Genomic DNA, 18,008 nt, shown 5'->3' with positions numbered 1-18,008 from the left:
GCGCGCTCGTTGCTCGCTTTTCCGGSTGTTGAGGGTTTTTTTCGCTTTCACGACGGCGGCGCTGCCGTCGCGCGGCGCTGACGCGCAAAGGGCGAGCTGGGGCTGCGCGCGGCCCTTTCCCCGCCCGCGCCGCCGCCGCCGCTGGAGCCTTTCCCGGGTCCGCCGCTGGATCCGCCGCCATCGGAGCCGCGCCGGGGCCACGCAGGTGAGGGGGGCGCTGGGGCCGCTCCGGAGCCTCCCGACTGCCCCGCCGGCACTTCCCGCGCGTACCGAGACCCCCCCCGCCCCGCAGCTCCCGCCGGTTCCGGTGGGGCCGCGTTCCTGCCCCGCCCCGGCACACGCAGTGCCCACCGGGACCCTTTCCTTTCCCCCCGGGCCTGACTGACTGAGGCGTCTTCCCTTTGTGGTGGTCCGTGCTGAGGCAAAGCCTTGGGCCTCGGTGCCACACCGTGCGGTAGCTGAGAGTTTGAGGKTTTTTTTTTKWTTTTTTTTCGTTTTTAGAAGATTCAAAAATGGCAAAGTTTGTCACACCCGTGATCCAGGACAACCCCTCCGGCTGGGGCCCGTGTGCTGTGCCGGAGCAGTTCAAGGACATGCCCTACCAGCCCTTCAGCAAAGGAGACCGTCTGGGCAAGGTACCTGGGCCGTGTAGGGCCGTGAGCTCTGGGTGCCTTTTGGGGCCTCTCCCTGCACGCTGCCTCTGGTGTTCGCTTTTGTTACCCTGGCTGCTCYTCTGGCACCCTTGGCGGTGCATCCTAATAGTCTGAACACCTAGCTGGGCAGGCAGGCAGAGGTGGGAGTCAAAAGGATTAGACCTGAAGTGTACAGCAGTGTTTGCTTCTACTGTTGGGAGTCTTGTGTGTCAGAGTAAGAGGTGTGAGGGGAAATGTCACATTAATGCTTACTTTGATTGTTTATTCTTGTTCTTAGGTGGCCGATTGGACAGGAGCCACRTATCAGGATAAAAGATACACAAGTACGTGTAGTCTGGTGGCTGCTCCTGTGGTTTATTTTCTACAAAGTTTTCTTCAAAGCGTCTTTCCTGCTTTCATGKCTCATACCACCCTGTAATTACCTGCACACCTCAGCAAGACAGGCAACTTTAGGAAGARTGCTTTACCCTTGAGAGAGCTCTGTGAGGATCTCCCTGTCCTTGGGGCTTACTCTGGATTTTTGTTCTGTCTTACAACCAGGGCTTCTAAGGGAGGCTTGAAGGGGGAAGAGACATGCAGGTGTAGGCAGGAGTCCCACTTTAGATATCAGGCTTAGGTGAAGGCAGTTGGGGAGAATTTAGCAAGAGAAAGGGGCAAAGTATCAGTGTTTTTTTCTTAGAATCTTGATGTCAAGATGCTTTGTTTTATTTACAGACAAGTACTCATCACAGTTTGGTGGCGGGAGCCAATATGCCTATTTCCATGAGGAGGATGAGACCAGCTTCCAGCTGGTGGACACAGCCCGGACGCAGAAAACAGCGTACCAGAGGAATCGTATGAGGTTTGCACAGGTAACRTGTTCTCAGAGACAAGATCAGAGGAGAGCTTCGGCAGCATGGAATCATTTTGAAACTTAAATATCTTTTTTTTTTTATTTCTTGCATTTCTACAGAGGAACCTTAGGAGAGACAAGGACCGTCGGAACATGCTGCAGTTCAGCATGCAGACACTGCCAAAGAGTGCCAAGCAGAAGGAGAGGTGAGGCTGCCGAGATGAGCATACCGAGTTCGGGTTGGAGTGTGTTGATAAATTTGCAAAATTACAGTAACAGAACCTGCTGGAGCAAACAGCAAAGAAGGATTTAGGATATTTCAKGTTCAGTGTTCTGCTGATGTCAATAGTACTTAAAAGCATGGATTTCAAATGGCTAATRTTTTAGGAGAATTTTTGAGTTGCATTTAGCAAGTAAAGGTGGCATTCTAAACAGAGAATGTCCTTTCTGAAAACTGCATTTCAGTCTTCAGGTAAAATTACGTAAAGAAGTGCTCAGAGTGAAGAACAGACTTCTTAATGCCTCAGGCATCTTGGTCAACAGATGGCTCAGCAAATGTTTCAGCAGCTCGGTACCTGAAAGGACTGTTCCTCTGGTGGTAGTTTGGAAGTGGAGAAATGGTTGTGGCATATAGGAATCAAGAACTTCTCTTMATAGTTTTCTCACATTTGTCATTTTAGAGATCGTTTGCGCCTGCAAAAGAAGTTTCAGAAACAGTTTGGAGTGAGGCAGAAATGGGACCAGAAATCACAGGTAGACAAACTGACAAGCATTGTGCCCCCTGGTTTGGTTGGTTTGGTTTCTGGCTGCACTCCGAGGGCAGCTCCTCTTTCTCAAATCCTGATGTGCTGTGTCTCCATTTCTCTCTCTACCTGTCCCACCTCTGGCCGCACAGCAGAAACCTCGTGACTCCTCTGTTGAAGTTCGCAGTGATTGGGAGGTGAAGGAAGAGATGGATTTCCCTCGCCTGATGAAGATGCGTTACCTGGAGGTATCAGAGCCACAGGATATGTGAGTTCCTAAAACAGTCCTTTGCTTGCTTCCTGAAGTGATTGGGTTTTTGGGAAGCAGGAGCCCAAGGGTCTCCTGGCTTTGTCCCAATATTTTCATTGAGGTACCCAAACCAGGGGGAGATAATGGAACACCCAACAGGCCCTTCAGTCCTCTGTGGTTCATGGACTAAACCATGATGTTATCTRTAGGACGGGTATCAAGATGGTCCTCTTAACTTTGCAGAGAGTGCTGCGGAGCCCTGGAGTACTATGACAAAGCCTTTGACCGCATTACCACAAGGAACGAGAAGCTCCTGAGGAGCATTAAGCGCATCTTCCATACCGTCACCACTACGGATGACCCAGTTATCCGAAAGGTATTTACCATAAAGCCCAGGAGTGTGTTCATTGGTGTGTACTGCTGTCACCATCAGACTAAAGGGCAAAAGCAAGAAGCATTAGCTGGTGTCAGTATTTTTCTAAGGTTGAAGGCAGAGCTAGATTAATGCAGAGTTAGGAACACTGGCCAAGGAAAAGCTGTAATTCTGGAAGGGCAAGCAGACCARTACTTCAACTATGTTGGGAAGGAAACATATGTCAGAGCCCTGATCCTTGGAGCTTTGCTTTTGGAGGTGAGGAAGACTTGGAGATTCCTCTCTTGTGATCTGATTGGCARTAAGAAGCCATGCATTTTTCAACAGAATTAACATTTCATAGTAGTTTCTTACTTCCCCCTTGTGTGGGTGAGGGTGGGTCAGGATTGCTGGGTAGTACCTTACGCTTAGTCTGGCAGCCGATGTGCTGCATACCAGTTCTGTTTTCTCAGTCAAGAGAAAAAAACAGTGATCTAGTTTGCTGACACTTCTCATCCTGCCTAGGGAAGGGGTGTCTGTTTTTGCTGCTGAAACAGTTTTCTGGTCCTCCTGTATTCATAGCTGGCCAAGACACAAGGGAATGTATTTGCCACGGATGCCATCCTGGCCACGCTGATGAGCTGCACTCGCTCTGTCTACTCCTGGGACATCATCGTCCAGAGAGTTGGATCCAAGCTTTTCTTTGACAAGAGGGACAACTCCGATTTTGGTGAGGAAAAGTCCTCAAAGAAATTTGTGCTGCAGTAGGTAAAGGGTTGATTTTCTTTATGCTTATTGGGTTTTATTTTGGGTCTCAGTGTCCACACTGACCCTCCTGAACAAGCTCATTACTGCAGTACATGTGATAGTTGTGTGGGGAATGTCAGTATTGATCTGCCCTGGTGTGGGGCTAGAGACTTACTAGAGCTGACATAGTTATTCTCCCAAGAATAACCACTGCATCTGGTTTTCTTCCCAGACCTTCTGACAGTGAGTGAAACAGCCAATGAGCCACCACAGGAAGAGGGCAACTCCTTTAATTCTCCACGCAACCTTGCCATGGAAGCTACCTACATCAATCATAACTTCTCCCAGCAGTGTCTGAGGATGGTAAGGTGGAGCAGTGCTGAGTTGTGGGGTCTGTGTTTCAGAGAAGCTCAAGAAGAGACTTCATTGAGGCTGCTTTAATACAGGTCAGGAGCATTTTAATTGACAATTGCGTTACACCAATGGTCTTTCAGTTTTGAAAGGGATGGGATTACTTCTGRTGAGGAGTGTGACTTAGTTGTAGAAAGGTTTTCACCTGTATTTCACAGAGAAGTCATCCTACTCCTACTGAGGCAGACTGGCTTCTCAGTATACTTAATGGAGCTTAAGWGCCAGTACAAGTACTTCGTATAGTGCTATGACTAATGTGGACATGAGGCTTTCATCAGCTGTCTCAATGTTATGGTGTTTCTCTACMTAAGGGAAATCAGCTACTGTTGCTGTAAAAGAATATTTTTCCAATAGAGAAGAACTGTCTCCTAACATGCTTTGCTGCTTTCATCTGCAGGGAAAGGAGAAATACAAATTTCCCAACCCAAACCCCTTTGTGGAGGATGACATGGATAAAAACGAAGTAGCCTCTGTTGCATACAGGTAAGTTGATATCTCTGATGCCCAAGTTTGTCAAAGGGGCAGGATATCAGTGTGATATGGAGGCAGAACAGGTTAGGAGTGTTCCTGATAGATGCTTTATCTTGAGAGGGATTCATGGATGACCCACAGTGAAAAGATAGAGGAGGAAAGGATTTTGCTGAGTGCACACTTGGATCTGGAAGGGAACAAATGTCAGAACTAACCAGCTGTATTGTTTGTTGGCAGGTACCGAAGATGGAAGCTGGGAGATGATATAGATCTCATTGTCCGCTGTGAGCATGATGGAGTGATGACTGGAGCTAATGGAGAAGTGTCATTCATCAACATCAAAACACTGAACGAGTGGGATTCGAGGGTGAGGAAGAATGGGATCCCCAAGCTAGCTCTAACTGCTTCACTGCTGCCTGACATGCCAGGTACAGCAGGGAAGATAAACATCTGGCAGTGTTCCCTTGGTGTTACATTTCACTAAGGAGTAAAGCTTTGGTGGACAAGCAATGCTGATAGGATTCTTCCCCAAATGGAAGGTAGCTGGCTATGAACCCTCTTGTCCCTGGGTGTTCAGTTCAGTAGCCCATCTCTTCCTATGGTTCTCTTTAGAATTCTTCCCTCGAACTACCCTTTCTGACCAGTTCACGAATGTTGGGCAATTGCAACTGCTTGCATTTCTCCCTCTCTGATGCAAGAGCTTTCCCTATAGGCTGCAGTTCAAATTCCCTCATGTCATACTGTAAGGTAGACAGAAGCAGCTGCCCTATGTCATGACAAGATGGCTGAAGAGGTGGCTGCTGCTGGCTTGTCAGGCTGACCCTGGTTCTGATTCTTCTCTCAGTATTGCAATGGAGTAGACTGGCGTCAGAAGCTGGACTCTCAGAGAGGGGCTGTCATTGCCACGGAGCTGAAAAACAACAGCTACAAATTGGCCCGCTGGACATGCTGCGCACTGTTGGCTGGATCAGAGTATCTTAAACTTGGGTAAGGGTAGGGTTCACACCAAACATCTACCAGGTGCCTTTTCCATGATTAAACTCCATATGTGTCTGAATGAAGTATTTATAGGTTGAGTAATCCTGAAATCACCCAATGTTTGAGTGGCCAAGAAAAGAAAGTTTGCAGTAAGAGTACCAGCCTTGGTGTAAGCTGCTTCCCTTCAACATCCAGCTGTGACTGACCCCACACACATATGGGGCAGGTGGCCTCCATGGGCTCTCAGCCTGTTGGCCRAGGTCGTCAACCTTGGAAAATAAACACAGTGACTATGGTCCCTGTCAGGAGTCTGATGGAGATCCTTAGTGCCCTGTTACTGAAAAATTGTGCAGTGGGGGGAAGTGTAGCCACAGCATTTTTTGAGCTATCATCTTAAAATCAGTTGAATCTATACTGCGGGTAATAAACAAAAGGCTTTTGTTAACTCTGTTCCAGTGGTTCTGCAACCCTCAGTTCCATCCTTAGACACGGGACTCATGCTTTCGCATCTTTTTAGTTCCAAACTCCCAGCTAATCATGCTGTTGCTTAATTTTATCTGTAAGGCTAATTCTTCTTTATCTTTTGTACCACTGCATCCGATTTGCGGATTTCCAGGTGCATTACTGATTGACAGTTTGTAGCCAGGAGATCCTCTTAGCTTTCAGTGTTGGAGTATTAGGATTTTTCAGCCCAGAAAACAAAAATAAGATGATCACTACTTTTCTTGGTTGTGTTCTGCTTAATCCCTGGGCTTAATCTGATACCCCTCTGGTTACTTCTTACCCCCCTAGATATGTATCCCGTTACCACGTGAAAGACTCTGCCCGCCACGTGATCCTGGGCACACAGCAGTTCAAGCCAAATGAATTTGCCAGCCAGATTAATCTGAGCATAGAAAATGCCTGGGGTATCCTGCGATGCGTCATTGACATCTGCATGAAGCTGGATGAGGGGAAGTACCTCATTCTCAAGGACCCCAACAAGCAGGTGATCCGGATCTACAGTTTGCCTGATGGCACCTTCAGTTCTGATGAAGATGAGGAGGATGAGGAGGAAGAAGAGGAAGAGGAAGGTTTGTAGCATGTGTTTGTAGCATTTATGGTTTTAAGTGATGTACTGGTCTGGATGAAAAGTGACATATGATGAAAACCACAGCTAAAGAGTCAGATCTGACCAGTGCTATGTCAAATGAGGAACAAGGCTGGAGAAGGTGTGGTCCCAAGGATGGGACTCAACTTGAAAAGGTGTGGGTGACATTGGGAGTACTCAGCTGGATGAAAAAAGAGGAGAGAATTGTAAATGCAGATGTTGTGCCTCTGTACGGATACTTGATGAGGACTGATTTTAGCAGGGATGGGGGGGAGGTCACACATCCAGAGCACTGCCTGGGAAAACGAAGCCTGCCTGGGAGAACGAAGCCTTCCAAGGAGCCCTTCATTCAGTGGCCCCAAGGTCTGCAGGAGTGGGTCGTGCTAATTTCTGTTGGTTCTGGGATATTTTTTCACGGCATTTTGAGAAATGGCAGTGAGTATAAGGTGACACATTTAAAACGCATGGTGACAGAGTGCAATTGAGGGAACACAGTGTAGGCTTTTCTGAAGCTGAGCAATTGCTGGCTGTTCAGGATGGGAGTTTTGGAGGATCAGTGGCACTCAGTGGACAGTGGACGAGGCCCTGTACACTTGTGCTTTGCTGMCTAGAACCATCTGGGATCCCTGACACGAGATCTGCATGTACTCTGTTGACAGTGAGAAACCAGTTATCCTACAGCTCTTGCTTCTGTGATAGGAAAAATATCGCCTAGCTTATTTTTAGGCTGTAAACTTAGCCTGGCTGCTCCGGATTTTTTTATGGAAATGCTGCGTAATTTGCTCAGGAATGTAAATTGTGTAATTCCACATGACGTGTGCGTAGTCCTGGCTGATATACAGGTTTGTTGGGAAGCTGGGGGAAGGCAAGGAGACAGCAGTGGGATAAATCTGCCTGAAGTGGCAGGCTTGATTTTTCGTGTTTCTTGTGGCATTTCCTTGACAATTGAGGGGGTTTAATTTKGGGATTTGGCTGGTTTTCTTCTGCCAGCTACATTCACTTCATTTCTTTTCTCTTTTTTCAGAGGAAGAGAGCTGAACCCTGCAACCGGCACCAACAGGCTGCAGTATCCAGGCAGCCCCGGTCCCTGGGGGCGGGCCGTGGCTGCACCTTCGCCCCGGCTTTGCTGCGCATCGATTATAAACAGGGAGAAAGCGGAATAAAGTTGATTTTGCTGAGTGACGGCGCTGTTTGTGTGTCTGTGTGTGTGTGTGTTCCTGGTTCGGGTGCCCACCGTGATCACGGCTCCCGTGCCGAACCTGCCCCTTTAATCGCCGCCCGCCCCCGGACACGTGGTGCGCTCGCCGCCATGGTCCCGGCGGCGGTGGCGGCGTCACGTGACGCGGAGCGCGGAGTGTGCACCGCCCCCTCGCTCGCCCCCGCAGCGGGCGGGAGGCAGAGCCGTGCCCGCCCCGCCCTGCCCAGGCGGCGCGGGAGGGAGGAGAGAGCGAAGCGAGAAGAGCCTGGAGCGGGAGGAACGGCGCGACGGGAGCTCCATGGTGCAGGTGCGGCTCCGGGCGGCGGCGGCGGCCGCGCGCGTCACGTGCGCCGCGCCTCGTGCGCCTTTTGGCGGGGGCGGGGGCATCGGGGCCGGAACCGTATTGGCGGGGGAGCGAGGGCAGCTCAGGGCACCCCATTTCCCATTGGCTGGGGGCATCGGGGCCGGAACCGTATTGGCGGGGGAGCGAGGGCAGCTCAGGGCACCCCATTTCCCATTGGCTGGGGGCTTGCGCCGCCCATCCCCATTGGCTGGTGATGCGCAGAGGCACTCGGGACCAGTAGTCCACAGGTGCTGCCCCACCTTCCCACCTGTGTGCTGTGGGCGAAGGACGCTGTGCGTCCATTGGGTGGAAGGGCCGGGACCCCCGCCGCTGTTGGCTGGCAGGGAGAATGGCCCCGCCCCAACACGCTACCCTGTGTGGAGTCATCATGGCGCCCAAGGGCTCCCTCTTATGGAGGGGTTGTAGCCCCCGGTGTAACGCCTCCTGCTCCTCTTCCCCTCAGGGCCGGTTGTGCCAGCCCCRCCATGGCCTCAGCGGTCTGCGGGACGTTCCTGGGGCTGGCCCTGTACGCCGGCAGCCTTTGTGCTGTGAGCGGTTCCACGTTCCTCTACCACGACTACTGCGTCATCGGGGCCGGCCCCGCGGGCTTGCAGGCGGCCTATTTCCTCCAGCAAGCCGGCCGGGACTATGTCGTCTTCGAGCGGAGCCACGCTCCTGGCAGTTTCTTCGCACTCTACCCTCGCCACCGCAAACTCATCAGCATAAACAAGCAGTACACGGGCAAGTCCAACAGCGAGTTCAACCTCCGCCACGACTGGAATTCACTCCTCAGCCACGACCGGCGGCTTCTTTTCCGACGCTACTCTCGCGACTTCTTCCCCAATGCTGACACGATGGTGCGTTACCTAGAGGACTTCGCTTCCCTTCTGAAGCTGCAGGTTCAGTACAACACGGCCATCATTCATGTGACATTGGAGAAGAATGAGCAGGCCTGGAATGGTCACTACTTTCTCATGACCGATCAGGACAGGAAGAGCTACAAGTGTAGGTAATGAGGAAACCTGGAGCTTGACACGCAGCTCAGAGCTTTGCCCTGTTGAGGCATGAATGTATCTCTCAGGATGGAGATTTCACAGCCTCTTAAAGCCTTAATCTCCATCAGAGGCGGAAAACATTTTGTGGGGATTGGCAGGTGGATGGGAAGGCATTGCTTTCACAAGCAGCATTTTGTTTTGGGCAGCTGAGGAGATTGGCAGGGCAGATAGAAATTGGCTGTAGTGGCCATCACAGCAGGGTCCATCCTTGATAGGTATGCTTGAAATCACTTTTGTTTTATCACTAGATAATTGCTGTCTGTGAAAAAAGTAACTCAGTTGTACTCATAGCCAGCACTGCCYTTATTACAAACAGAATTGAGTCAGTGCAGTGACATCTCATACCCATTTTCCCACATGTGCTCAGAGGTCTGTCCTAGACAAGTGATGCCCTTGGCTGGCAGAGGGAACACAGCGGGGAAGCAGAGGAAAGGGAGGCTTTGGGGGGGGCAGGGGGAGCGAGGGTGGGCAGGACAACTGTGAGAAATAATCCTCAAGGCTGTTGCTGAATTGCCCTTCCGCTTGTCTTGCTTATGTGTGTGTATCCCGTACCGCCACTGAGCTACATTCCTAAAAAGCTACAAGTTACTCCTGTGAACATAAGGAGTATATTTCTCACCGCTCCTGAGAACCTCAGATCTATGACAGCAGGTCGTGCTGGCTGCCACTTGCCGRTGTGCTGCTGGCAGACTCCGAGGGGACAGAAGGCAATCCCGGACACCCACGTACCATGAGCGAGTTGCTCTCAGGGTGCTGTGTAAGGAAGGCTGGGACAGCAGGCAGTGCTGCTTGCCTCAGCCGCCTGGCGTTTCTATCCAAGTCACAAAAACTTCCTCAAGAAACAAGTAGAAGCTCTTATGGAGTGATATAAAAAGATCACTGTGCTTATTTTTGGTGTTAACAATTAGTGGTGTTGCTAACATGTTTTTGTAACTGAGAGTTACATTTCAAAATAYCAAAACTGTTTCCTGTCTTAAAAATTACTTCTGCTCTGCCAAATGGCAACTCAGATTTTAAATCAAAGTCATTTTTATGGAACACATAATCAGCCTGTGAAACTTCAGTGTTACATATATTGTCAATGAGTTCATATGAGTGGAACTTGCATTCAAGAGCAGGGGAGGGAGATGCATATGTACAGCACCCACACTATTGCTATATRTAACAAYGTTCCTAGTTGTCCTGAGGCTAGGGATGAGAGGAACAGGTCATTAGGTGAAGCTGGGTAAAGGTTTCTTTTGAAACTATGACCTGTGCAGATGGTCCAGTGTCATTGTGGGGGTCACATTGCAGCCACCTTCCACAGCAGGAGGAGGAAGGAATGAGGAGATGGAACCTCATTTCTGAAATTCCTGCATTCCCAAGTGCTGTCCCTGTTTTTGCAGCTCTTTGTTGGTTGCCGCTGGGATGTGGGTCCCCAATGTGGTAAACTTTCCTGGCTCAGAGTATGTGGAGGGTTATGAGACTGTGTCCATCAACCCAGAGGACTTTGCTGGCCAAACCGTGTTGATCTTGGGACGAGGGAACTCGGCCTTTGAGACGGCAGAGAACATCCTTGGTGTCACGAATTTCATCCACATGGTGAGCCGGTCCCGTGTGCGCCTCTCGTGGGCCACCCACTATGTCGGGGATCTGAGGTAAGAAACCATTCCTATTTCTCTTTGTAACATAGCTGGAATACAAACAAGGAGAATCACTTCTTTCCCAGACCACAGGCTGGACCAGCGCACTGGTGGTGCTGTGGTCCTGGGTGTCACAGGGGAAACGTGGCCTTCTATAGGTCCTTGATTTAAAGCAATCCAGGTTACAGTTGCTGAACACAGGAGCTCGGTAAGAGATTTTTGGGATCTGTGTGAAATAGAAACGTGTCCACTTGGAAACAGTAATCATTAAAAAGTACTGGCTCCCAAGATACTCCCTTGCTTCCAGTCACAGATGGAAGCTAGGAGGTTGGCTACATCCTGCAAGGACAGTGAGGCTGTGTTACCTGTGCTGTTCCTGTGAGCCCTGCTGCTCTCTAAATAACCCTTACACTGAAGAGGTGTTGGGATGCCTGATAAATTGTATCATTTTCAGCAGCTAAGACAGAACCTCCCTTATTCACTTACTCATATTTTCCACAGAGCAATTAACAATGGCCTGCTGGACACCTACCAGCTAAAATCTCTGGATGGGCTTCTGGAGGGTGACCTGGAAGATCTGGCTATCGTGAAGGACAAAAAAGGAAAGCTGCACATCACACTCAGGTTCTACTTGGCAAACAGGAACATCAGTGCGGGCATTGACTCCATCACCCTCCCGCAGGACGAACTGGACAATTTTGCCACCCGTGCACCTTACGACCGTATCATCCGCTGCCTGGGCTGGAAGTTTGACTTCTCTATCTATAACAGGTGAGGGAGAATCKGGATCTCTGAAAAAGAAGGTATTTAGACTAAAAGGCCTTAGTAGGGAGGAAAGGGTAGGGCAGGTCTTCTGGCAGCATTGTTTGGAGCTCCGTGTGCTCTGAGCTCCTTGGTGCTGCATAGTCCTTCGTTTATCGTGCAGGTAAGGCTGTGTCCCAGTGGTAATGTGTGTCACAGCCCTCTGACCAACAGACTCTAAGGCTGAGCAGATGGCAGCATTGAGACATGAGTGACGCAGGAAAGCTTGTACCTTTAGAACTTAACATCCTGACCTGACAGATCTCATGGAGAAGGCTAGCARTGTAAGGATGATAAAGATGCAGATYGCTACACAAAACGTTTTGTCTGAGGAAAAAAAATCCCCTGAGGATGCAACCTTCACTTCACCTTGGTACATCCTGCAGCTGAAAATGATAACTGTCTTCCAAAATTCACTGCTCAGCTGAGAATTAGATCTTGTCCAGTGCTATCTTGGGATAAACCCCCTTATCTTCTGAAGATCCTCATTTTAGTAGTAAAATCCACTGAAAGCAGCAGGGGTATGAAATAAAGTCTTGCAGTGACTGCAATATAACGTGTATCAGAAACCCKTTTTTTTTCTACACCTGTCCTTCCTGATAGCCTGCTCTTCTCTTTTGCACATCAGATCCCTGAGAATAATACCAGGAAAAGGGAATATTAAGAAGTATCCTCAGATCAAGCCCAGCTATGAGTCCAGAGGCACTCGGGGACTCTTCGTTCTTGGCACCGCTAGCCATTCAGTTGACTTCAGGAAATCTGCTGGGGGCTTCATCCATGGATTCCGATATACAAGTAAGTACTGGGGTGTACAGAAAAGGCAGAGTGGAAAATGTTCCYCCCTTCAAAGGAACAATCCATAGCTTACTGCTGGAAAGAGATTGCCCTCAGCCTTATTCTTATAATAAGAAGGACAAAACAGTCAAGCTGCAGCTGTATCATCTAAAGTGGAGGAGAAGTGACTTGGGGTCATATCTGAAGTTTTGTGTTGTCTGTCTTTRTTTTGTCTTGTGTCTCTCTTGCCTGCTGTCTGTTATTTATGTAACACAATAGATTTCTTCCTGCCAGATGCTCTGCCTTGTGACAGGCTGYGGGTGAGAGGTCTGTGCTGTGGAGTTAAAACCCAGCAGCTGTGGGCATTAGAGAGAATTTCCTTCTTTCTGTGCGTGTGCCCATCCTAATCATTAAAGGACTGCTGAGAAGTAATGAAATATCCCTGAGGACCCCTCCCACCCCCTCCCCTACCACTTACCATCACATCAGCTTTCCAAGGGCATCTCCACTGCAGTTACCAGTGATTAGGGTGGGAGATCTGAGCACAGAGGAGCTGTAAAGGTTATTTATTGAGTCCTGCGCTGCAGCAGAGATTGGATTTCCTAAAGCATAAGCCTGGATTGTTAAATAAGCTGTCTTTGTTTCTCTCCTGTCTTAGCTCGGGCAGTCCATCGCCTATTGGAAAACCGTCACCATGGTGTCCCCTGGCCATCCACAGTCTACCCTATTACACAGCTGACCAATTCCATCATCAAGAGGGTGAACGAGGCCTCAGGCCTTTACCAGATGTTTAGTGTCCTGGCTGACATCATACTGCTGAGAGAGTGAGTGAGTAATTATTCCCAGCACTGCACACCGTAATTTCATTTCTTTTTCTTGCCCATTGCTTCCCGTGGTGCCACCACACAAATTGCACTGTTGCTGCTTAAGGACCTTACCACCATGTAGGCAGCCACCGCAAACATGTACTGTGGCTGCAACTGGTGCCCAATTGTGCAAACTGTTTCTCCCTCTTAAAGGGTTGAAATGGTCTGGACCTTCCCTCTAGGCTTAGAGGTGTAATACGCTTCTACTGATCCCAGGGAAAAGCTTTGCTTGAGCAGTGCTAGTGTAGAGAGAATCCCATAATCCAGGAAAATAAYGGTGTCTTGTAACAATATCTGCAGCCTTCATAAGCGCTGCATCAAGTCCGGCTCAGATCTGTAATGACCAAACAAAATTACTGTCTGATGATTTTTTGGCTTTAACCTCAACCAAGGATGAGTTGGATCCCAGCTGACTTTCTCTGGTGGAAAATTTGATGGTGTGATTGGAATTTCAGGAATGCCACAGCATTTGAATACCTGGAAGAGTACCCTGTTGGAGTCCTGGCTGAGCTGGAAATGCAGACGGGAAGAAAGGCTCGCAGTGGACTCTTTGTCATAATCATGGAATATGGAAGGAATTTCTCTGGGGCTGACAAGGATGTCTTCTACTATAACCGTGCTGTGGGAGAGGCACAACATGCCTGGCAGTCCAACTTTTTGCACCCTGTTATTTACTATTACAAACGCCTCCCAACAGGTAAGCTTTCCTGCTGATTACATGACACAACCAAAACAAAGAGGGATAAAGATRAATCAGAGCCAAAGTGGAGGTGGTACCTGAAAGCACTATTCCCCCTTCTCTACCTCCTTCGTGTCCATCCTCTGAGACACCCCCACTGAGCTGAAAAGGAAGCTGGGAGTTGGCAAGAAAGTTGCATCGATGAAACTGATATGGGGGGTGGAGGTTGTACCAGAGACCTCACGACTSAGAATAGGAACAAACAGATGTGCTGGAAATTTCCCCATTCCCAAAAAAGGGAACAGTTCTTCCCTTTGGCTGGCATGCTATGTATATTTTGCAGAGCCTGACAGATRAGGCTGGGCTGTTGTTGTTTGGCCATGTTGCTGCCAAAAGAAAGCTGCTCTCTGGGGCAGGCCCAGGTCTGAGAGGTCACACAGCCACAAAGGCAGCCAAAGGCAAGGGTTTGAAGAGGAGTGTTACATCTAGCAAGCAAACACCCTCAGAGTAGATTYCCTTGGGAAATGAGTGCATTGAAATCTTCATCTCCAGAAACCTAGGGTCAGGGTCCAGCTTGTCTTGCATGGAAGTAAGCATGATGGGTAACAGCATTAAGCGCAGCTTAGCCCATCTGGCAGTCCCTGCCCACGGGGAACAGGAGTGAAATGACAGGAATGCTGAGGGCAGCTGTGCAGTGGCAGGGCTGTTGAGGACAGAGCTAGCAGAAGAGATTGCAAATGAAAGTAACAGATTAAAAGGTCGGGACAAAAGCGGAAACAGCTGTCATAGCTGCTTTCCACTCCCCAAGCTCTTTTTAATGCCATTTTGTCTAAGAGATTCCTGTAATGTTCTCTYGACAGAGCATGAGATGAGACTTCATCCGCCAGACTGGCCTCTCCCCCGACCTGATGCCATCCATCATATTGTGGAGGACTTTCTGACAGACTGGACRGCCCCAAATGCTCACATCCTGCCACTGAGGCGGTTTTTGGAGAACTGCCTCAGCACCGACCTGCGAAATTTCTTTGCAGGTAATTTGAGCACAGGGTCAAGGTGGCAGGAAGAGGAGGAGGAATGTGAGGAACAAGTGACAGGAGTGATCTCCTCTGCAAATAGCTGAGATCTCCCTTGGTGAGCTGCTAGTCTTATGTCAATCACAGCTCCTCAATGCACTCCCCAGATGGTACAAAGTACCGTTCTGTGTGTATGCTCCCARAASAGTCTTTGCTCTTGTTTACCATTAGAAAAAGACTGGCCCAGGCATGCCAGGATTTAGGGAAAGGCATATAAGGTTGGGTTCAATCCTTTTTCTARCTGCAGCTGTCCTTCCTTCCTTCATTATCTAAATATTTCCTTGTGCCATTTTGTACTAGATCTCATATAATGATAATTGTTTTCCCGTGGGAAATGGGAGTGCTGTGATTTGAGAGCTGGAGAACCTCTGCTGCCTCCCTTCTTTGTCTTAAGACCTGAAGAGTCTGAGACCCTTCTGCAGGAAGCCCATGTGGCACACAGAGGGAAGCCATCTTGTGGCACAAAGAGGGTGCAAGCTCAAATCCAGCTCCTTTTTCTCTCAGAGTGCAGACTGGGGACCATACTCTGCATCTCCCRAGCTCTGCAGAATTAAGTAAATTACTGTGCTGCCACCTGGGGCAGCATACTGGATGGGAAACACCAGTTATCTTCCTTCATCCTCTCTGCCTTTTGTTTTGAATGAGTCCCTGATAGTTTATGGGAGTATTTCCCTGCAGGGTATCACTGCTGACTCTAAGTTTTGATCCTTTCCCCTGCAGAGTCCTGTTTCCTGTTTGCCTTCACCCATCAGAAGCTGCCTCCGTTCTGCCAGCAGGGGTATGTGAGAATGCAGGGACTCGTGGGGAGCCAGGAGCTCCGGCACCACGCGGTACAGGCTGGGCTGCTCCAGCATTACACTCGCACAGAYTTTTTGGGTGACAGACCCCCTGACAGCCATGATGGGTCACAGGACCAGCTTATGGGAAATCATGCGATACCAGTTTATCCACTGCAGCATCTTGTTAATGCCAAGGATGAGCTTTAACCATTCTTGCTCCACACTGAAATCCATAGGTGCTCTTGTGACACTACTGTAACAGAGATCCACAGCAGGATTCTGCCCTTTCCAATGTCCCTTTTCCWTCCTCATGCCTTCCACTGATCATGAGTTGCCAAAGACCTGTTCAGATCTTGCTGTTACAAAGAGGGCCAACATGCTCTGAAGGATTGAGTGAGGGACCAAAATCCAGTGATGCTGAGGTTCCCAATTTGTCCTTGCAGAGTTCAGAGTTGCCTGAAGATGGTGTTTGTGTTTTTCTCACTGACCAATATCTGCAGCAACATACAGAGGTCACAAAAGTGAGTGCCGGAATGCCTGGAAAATTTAAGATGTCATGTCCCCCCTTCAGAGGTGACCTGCTCAAACCCTGTGGCAGCCCAGTGCTGGCTGGATTCCTGGATGCCRTATGCTGTGTATACTTGAAGATTTGTTTCTGCATTGAATCCTGAAATGGTACTCCAGGCAAAATTCCTGATATTTTTTTCTACATTTGAGTTAGGGCAATTGTGTAGCTTGAGTGGGGAAAGGGTGATTTTTTTTTTAGTTACCATATAGGTCAGATAATTTATAATTTCCCAGAGAACACTACAAGGGATTCTTTACTCCAGAATGGATGATGATGCCTGGAATGCCTGAGACACAGAGATTTACACTGAGTTTGGCTCTGCTGTCCTCATATTTTTCTTCTCCCACACCAAACAGCCTAGAAGATTAGCCCTTGTCTTTTATAAAGCATGACCAATATTTCTCCTGTTTGCACTATGTCCCATCAAAAAAAGTTTGATGTTGTTAAAATGCTCCTTCTCTATTTTATTCCCCTCCAATCACCTTGGACTTTGAGATCCTAGAGGGACTGGCAGGGAGGGTGTCTGCACTTTACTGCTTCGCCTACTGGCCACTTACACCTCCCTGTGGGCTCCTTCCACGGCCCTGGATTTGCAAAGCAAGAGCAGTTTTGAGCTTGACCTGATGATGTCCCTGTGCTTTCTTGGAAATAGAAGAGGGGTGACAGGGTACAGGCTTTTATCTCCACATGTTTTCCAGCCCTTTAGCTTCTTGAAAAATAGACGCTTTTGCTTCCTGGGTGGGGGGGCAGGGAGAAGGGTTGGGGGTTATACCTTACATGTACCTAAAGCTCTCAAATTCTTCAAATTCAGCTGCTGTTTCAGTAAAATCCCAGTTCCTTGGAGAGGCTGAGGAGCAGAAGAGGGGAAGGAAGTGACAGAGGAGTTCTTGCTCTATTTGAGAATACTGGGCTATGACCGCAATGCTGCTGCTTGAAGATCTTGCCTGTTCACATGCAGCTGGAGAGGGAAACAATCACCTCAGTTGGCATCAATCAGCATCATTCTGTGGGCTGTACATCCCATTGTCCCAGCTCCAAGGCCAGACCAGGAATGGCTCTCATGGCCTGTAGTAGTCTCAGTGGTGCCACTATTTACATCCTTGGCACCATGGGCTTTTTATTTTGGGATTCTCGAGGRGAAGAAAAGGGTCTGTGGGTGAACTGGACTGACCAGCAGTCACCAAGAGCCTGTTTCATTTGTTCCCTCCATGTGCTGATACAGAGTGCATCACTGTTGTACCTACAGATGTACACATTCTCCAGATGTTTCCTCTCCCATCCTCAAATTCCCCTGAGAGACTGTGGATCTGTACGTATTGCCCTAAATTCTGATTCCCCTTAGAAAAGTTTTGGTTGAAAAAGCTGGCACCCATCAACYGTTTGTGCACTGTGCACATCTCCCAGCATTGGATCTTGTGACTTAAACTCTCCTGTCACTCCCCATGGGACTCGGGGAGCAGGGATCCAAGTCCCCCTGCTTTGGGTGCTGCTGGGTGAGCAGTGCCCTTGGCCTCACTCTCACGTTGGARCTGCCAGGGAGAGGGAGCACCAGTTTGGAATCATTGTCCATCAGGCACAGTAGTTACAAAGGCCGGGGTTGGCATGGGCCATGCTGGTTTATGGTCACCCGTGGGTGCAGTACTGCCGGTTGGTCCCGGTGCCCTACCCCGCTGCCTGCGTTATGCATAACGCAGGAGGGAGTTAATTGCTGCACGGGGGAGTG

The 18,008-nt window shown here is 49.2% G+C and overlaps 2 protein-coding genes across 4 annotated transcripts; both read left to right on the top strand.

The window, feature by feature from the left end:
- Positions 1 to 73: 73 nt before the first annotated feature.
- EIF3D (eukaryotic translation initiation factor 3 subunit D) lies at positions 74 to 7,709 on the top strand. Of its 2 annotated transcripts, none has more exons than XM_057387492.1 (15): positions 74 to 205; positions 502 to 635; positions 931 to 976; positions 1,368 to 1,504; positions 1,606 to 1,691; positions 2,166 to 2,238; positions 2,384 to 2,496; positions 2,722 to 2,854; positions 3,413 to 3,560; positions 3,810 to 3,940; positions 4,386 to 4,471; positions 4,697 to 4,826; positions 5,304 to 5,446; positions 6,230 to 6,510; positions 7,552 to 7,709. In XM_057387492.1, exons 2-15 carry the CDS (start codon positions 513 to 515, stop codon positions 7,563 to 7,565), a joined length of 1,644 nt encoding a protein of 547 aa, XP_057243475.1. In that variant the 5' UTR covers positions 74 to 205; positions 502 to 512; the 3' UTR covers positions 7,566 to 7,709. The 2 variants fall into 2 exon arrangements, with proteins under 2 accessions (XP_057243475.1, XP_057243467.1); XM_057387484.1 differs by having other exon boundaries at positions 2,381 to 2,496.
- A 168-nt stretch (positions 7,710 to 7,877) lies between these two features.
- FOXRED2 (FAD dependent oxidoreductase domain containing 2) lies at positions 7,878 to 16,976 on the top strand. 2 transcript variants are annotated; one of them, XM_057387467.1, is made up of 10 exons: positions 7,975 to 8,032; positions 8,532 to 9,077; positions 10,509 to 10,760; positions 11,247 to 11,516; positions 12,175 to 12,341; positions 12,979 to 13,144; positions 13,642 to 13,883; positions 14,726 to 14,896; positions 15,659 to 15,716; positions 16,161 to 16,976. In XM_057387467.1, the coding sequence occupies exons 2-10, from the start codon at positions 8,554 to 8,556 to the stop codon at positions 16,240 to 16,242; spliced, it is 1,932 nt and encodes a 643-aa protein (XP_057243450.1). In that variant the 5' UTR covers positions 7,975 to 8,032; positions 8,532 to 8,553; the 3' UTR covers positions 16,243 to 16,976. The 2 variants fall into 2 exon arrangements, with proteins under 2 accessions (XP_057243458.1, XP_057243450.1); XM_057387475.1 differs by having other exon boundaries at positions 7,878 to 8,032; positions 15,659 to 16,228.
- Positions 16,977 to 18,008: the final 1,032 nt, after the last annotated feature.

The sequence above is a fragment of the Malurus melanocephalus genome, unplaced genomic scaffold, assembly GCF_030028575.1.
Source record: "Malurus melanocephalus ecotype Western Australia unplaced genomic scaffold, MMel_1.1 scaffold_17, whole genome shotgun sequence".
In the NCBI taxonomy this organism is placed as follows: domain Eukaryota; kingdom Metazoa; phylum Chordata; class Aves; order Passeriformes; family Maluridae; genus Malurus; species Malurus melanocephalus.
The sequence above is the reverse complement of the archived record's forward strand: the minus strand, read 5'-3'. Positions and strand labels throughout refer to the sequence as shown.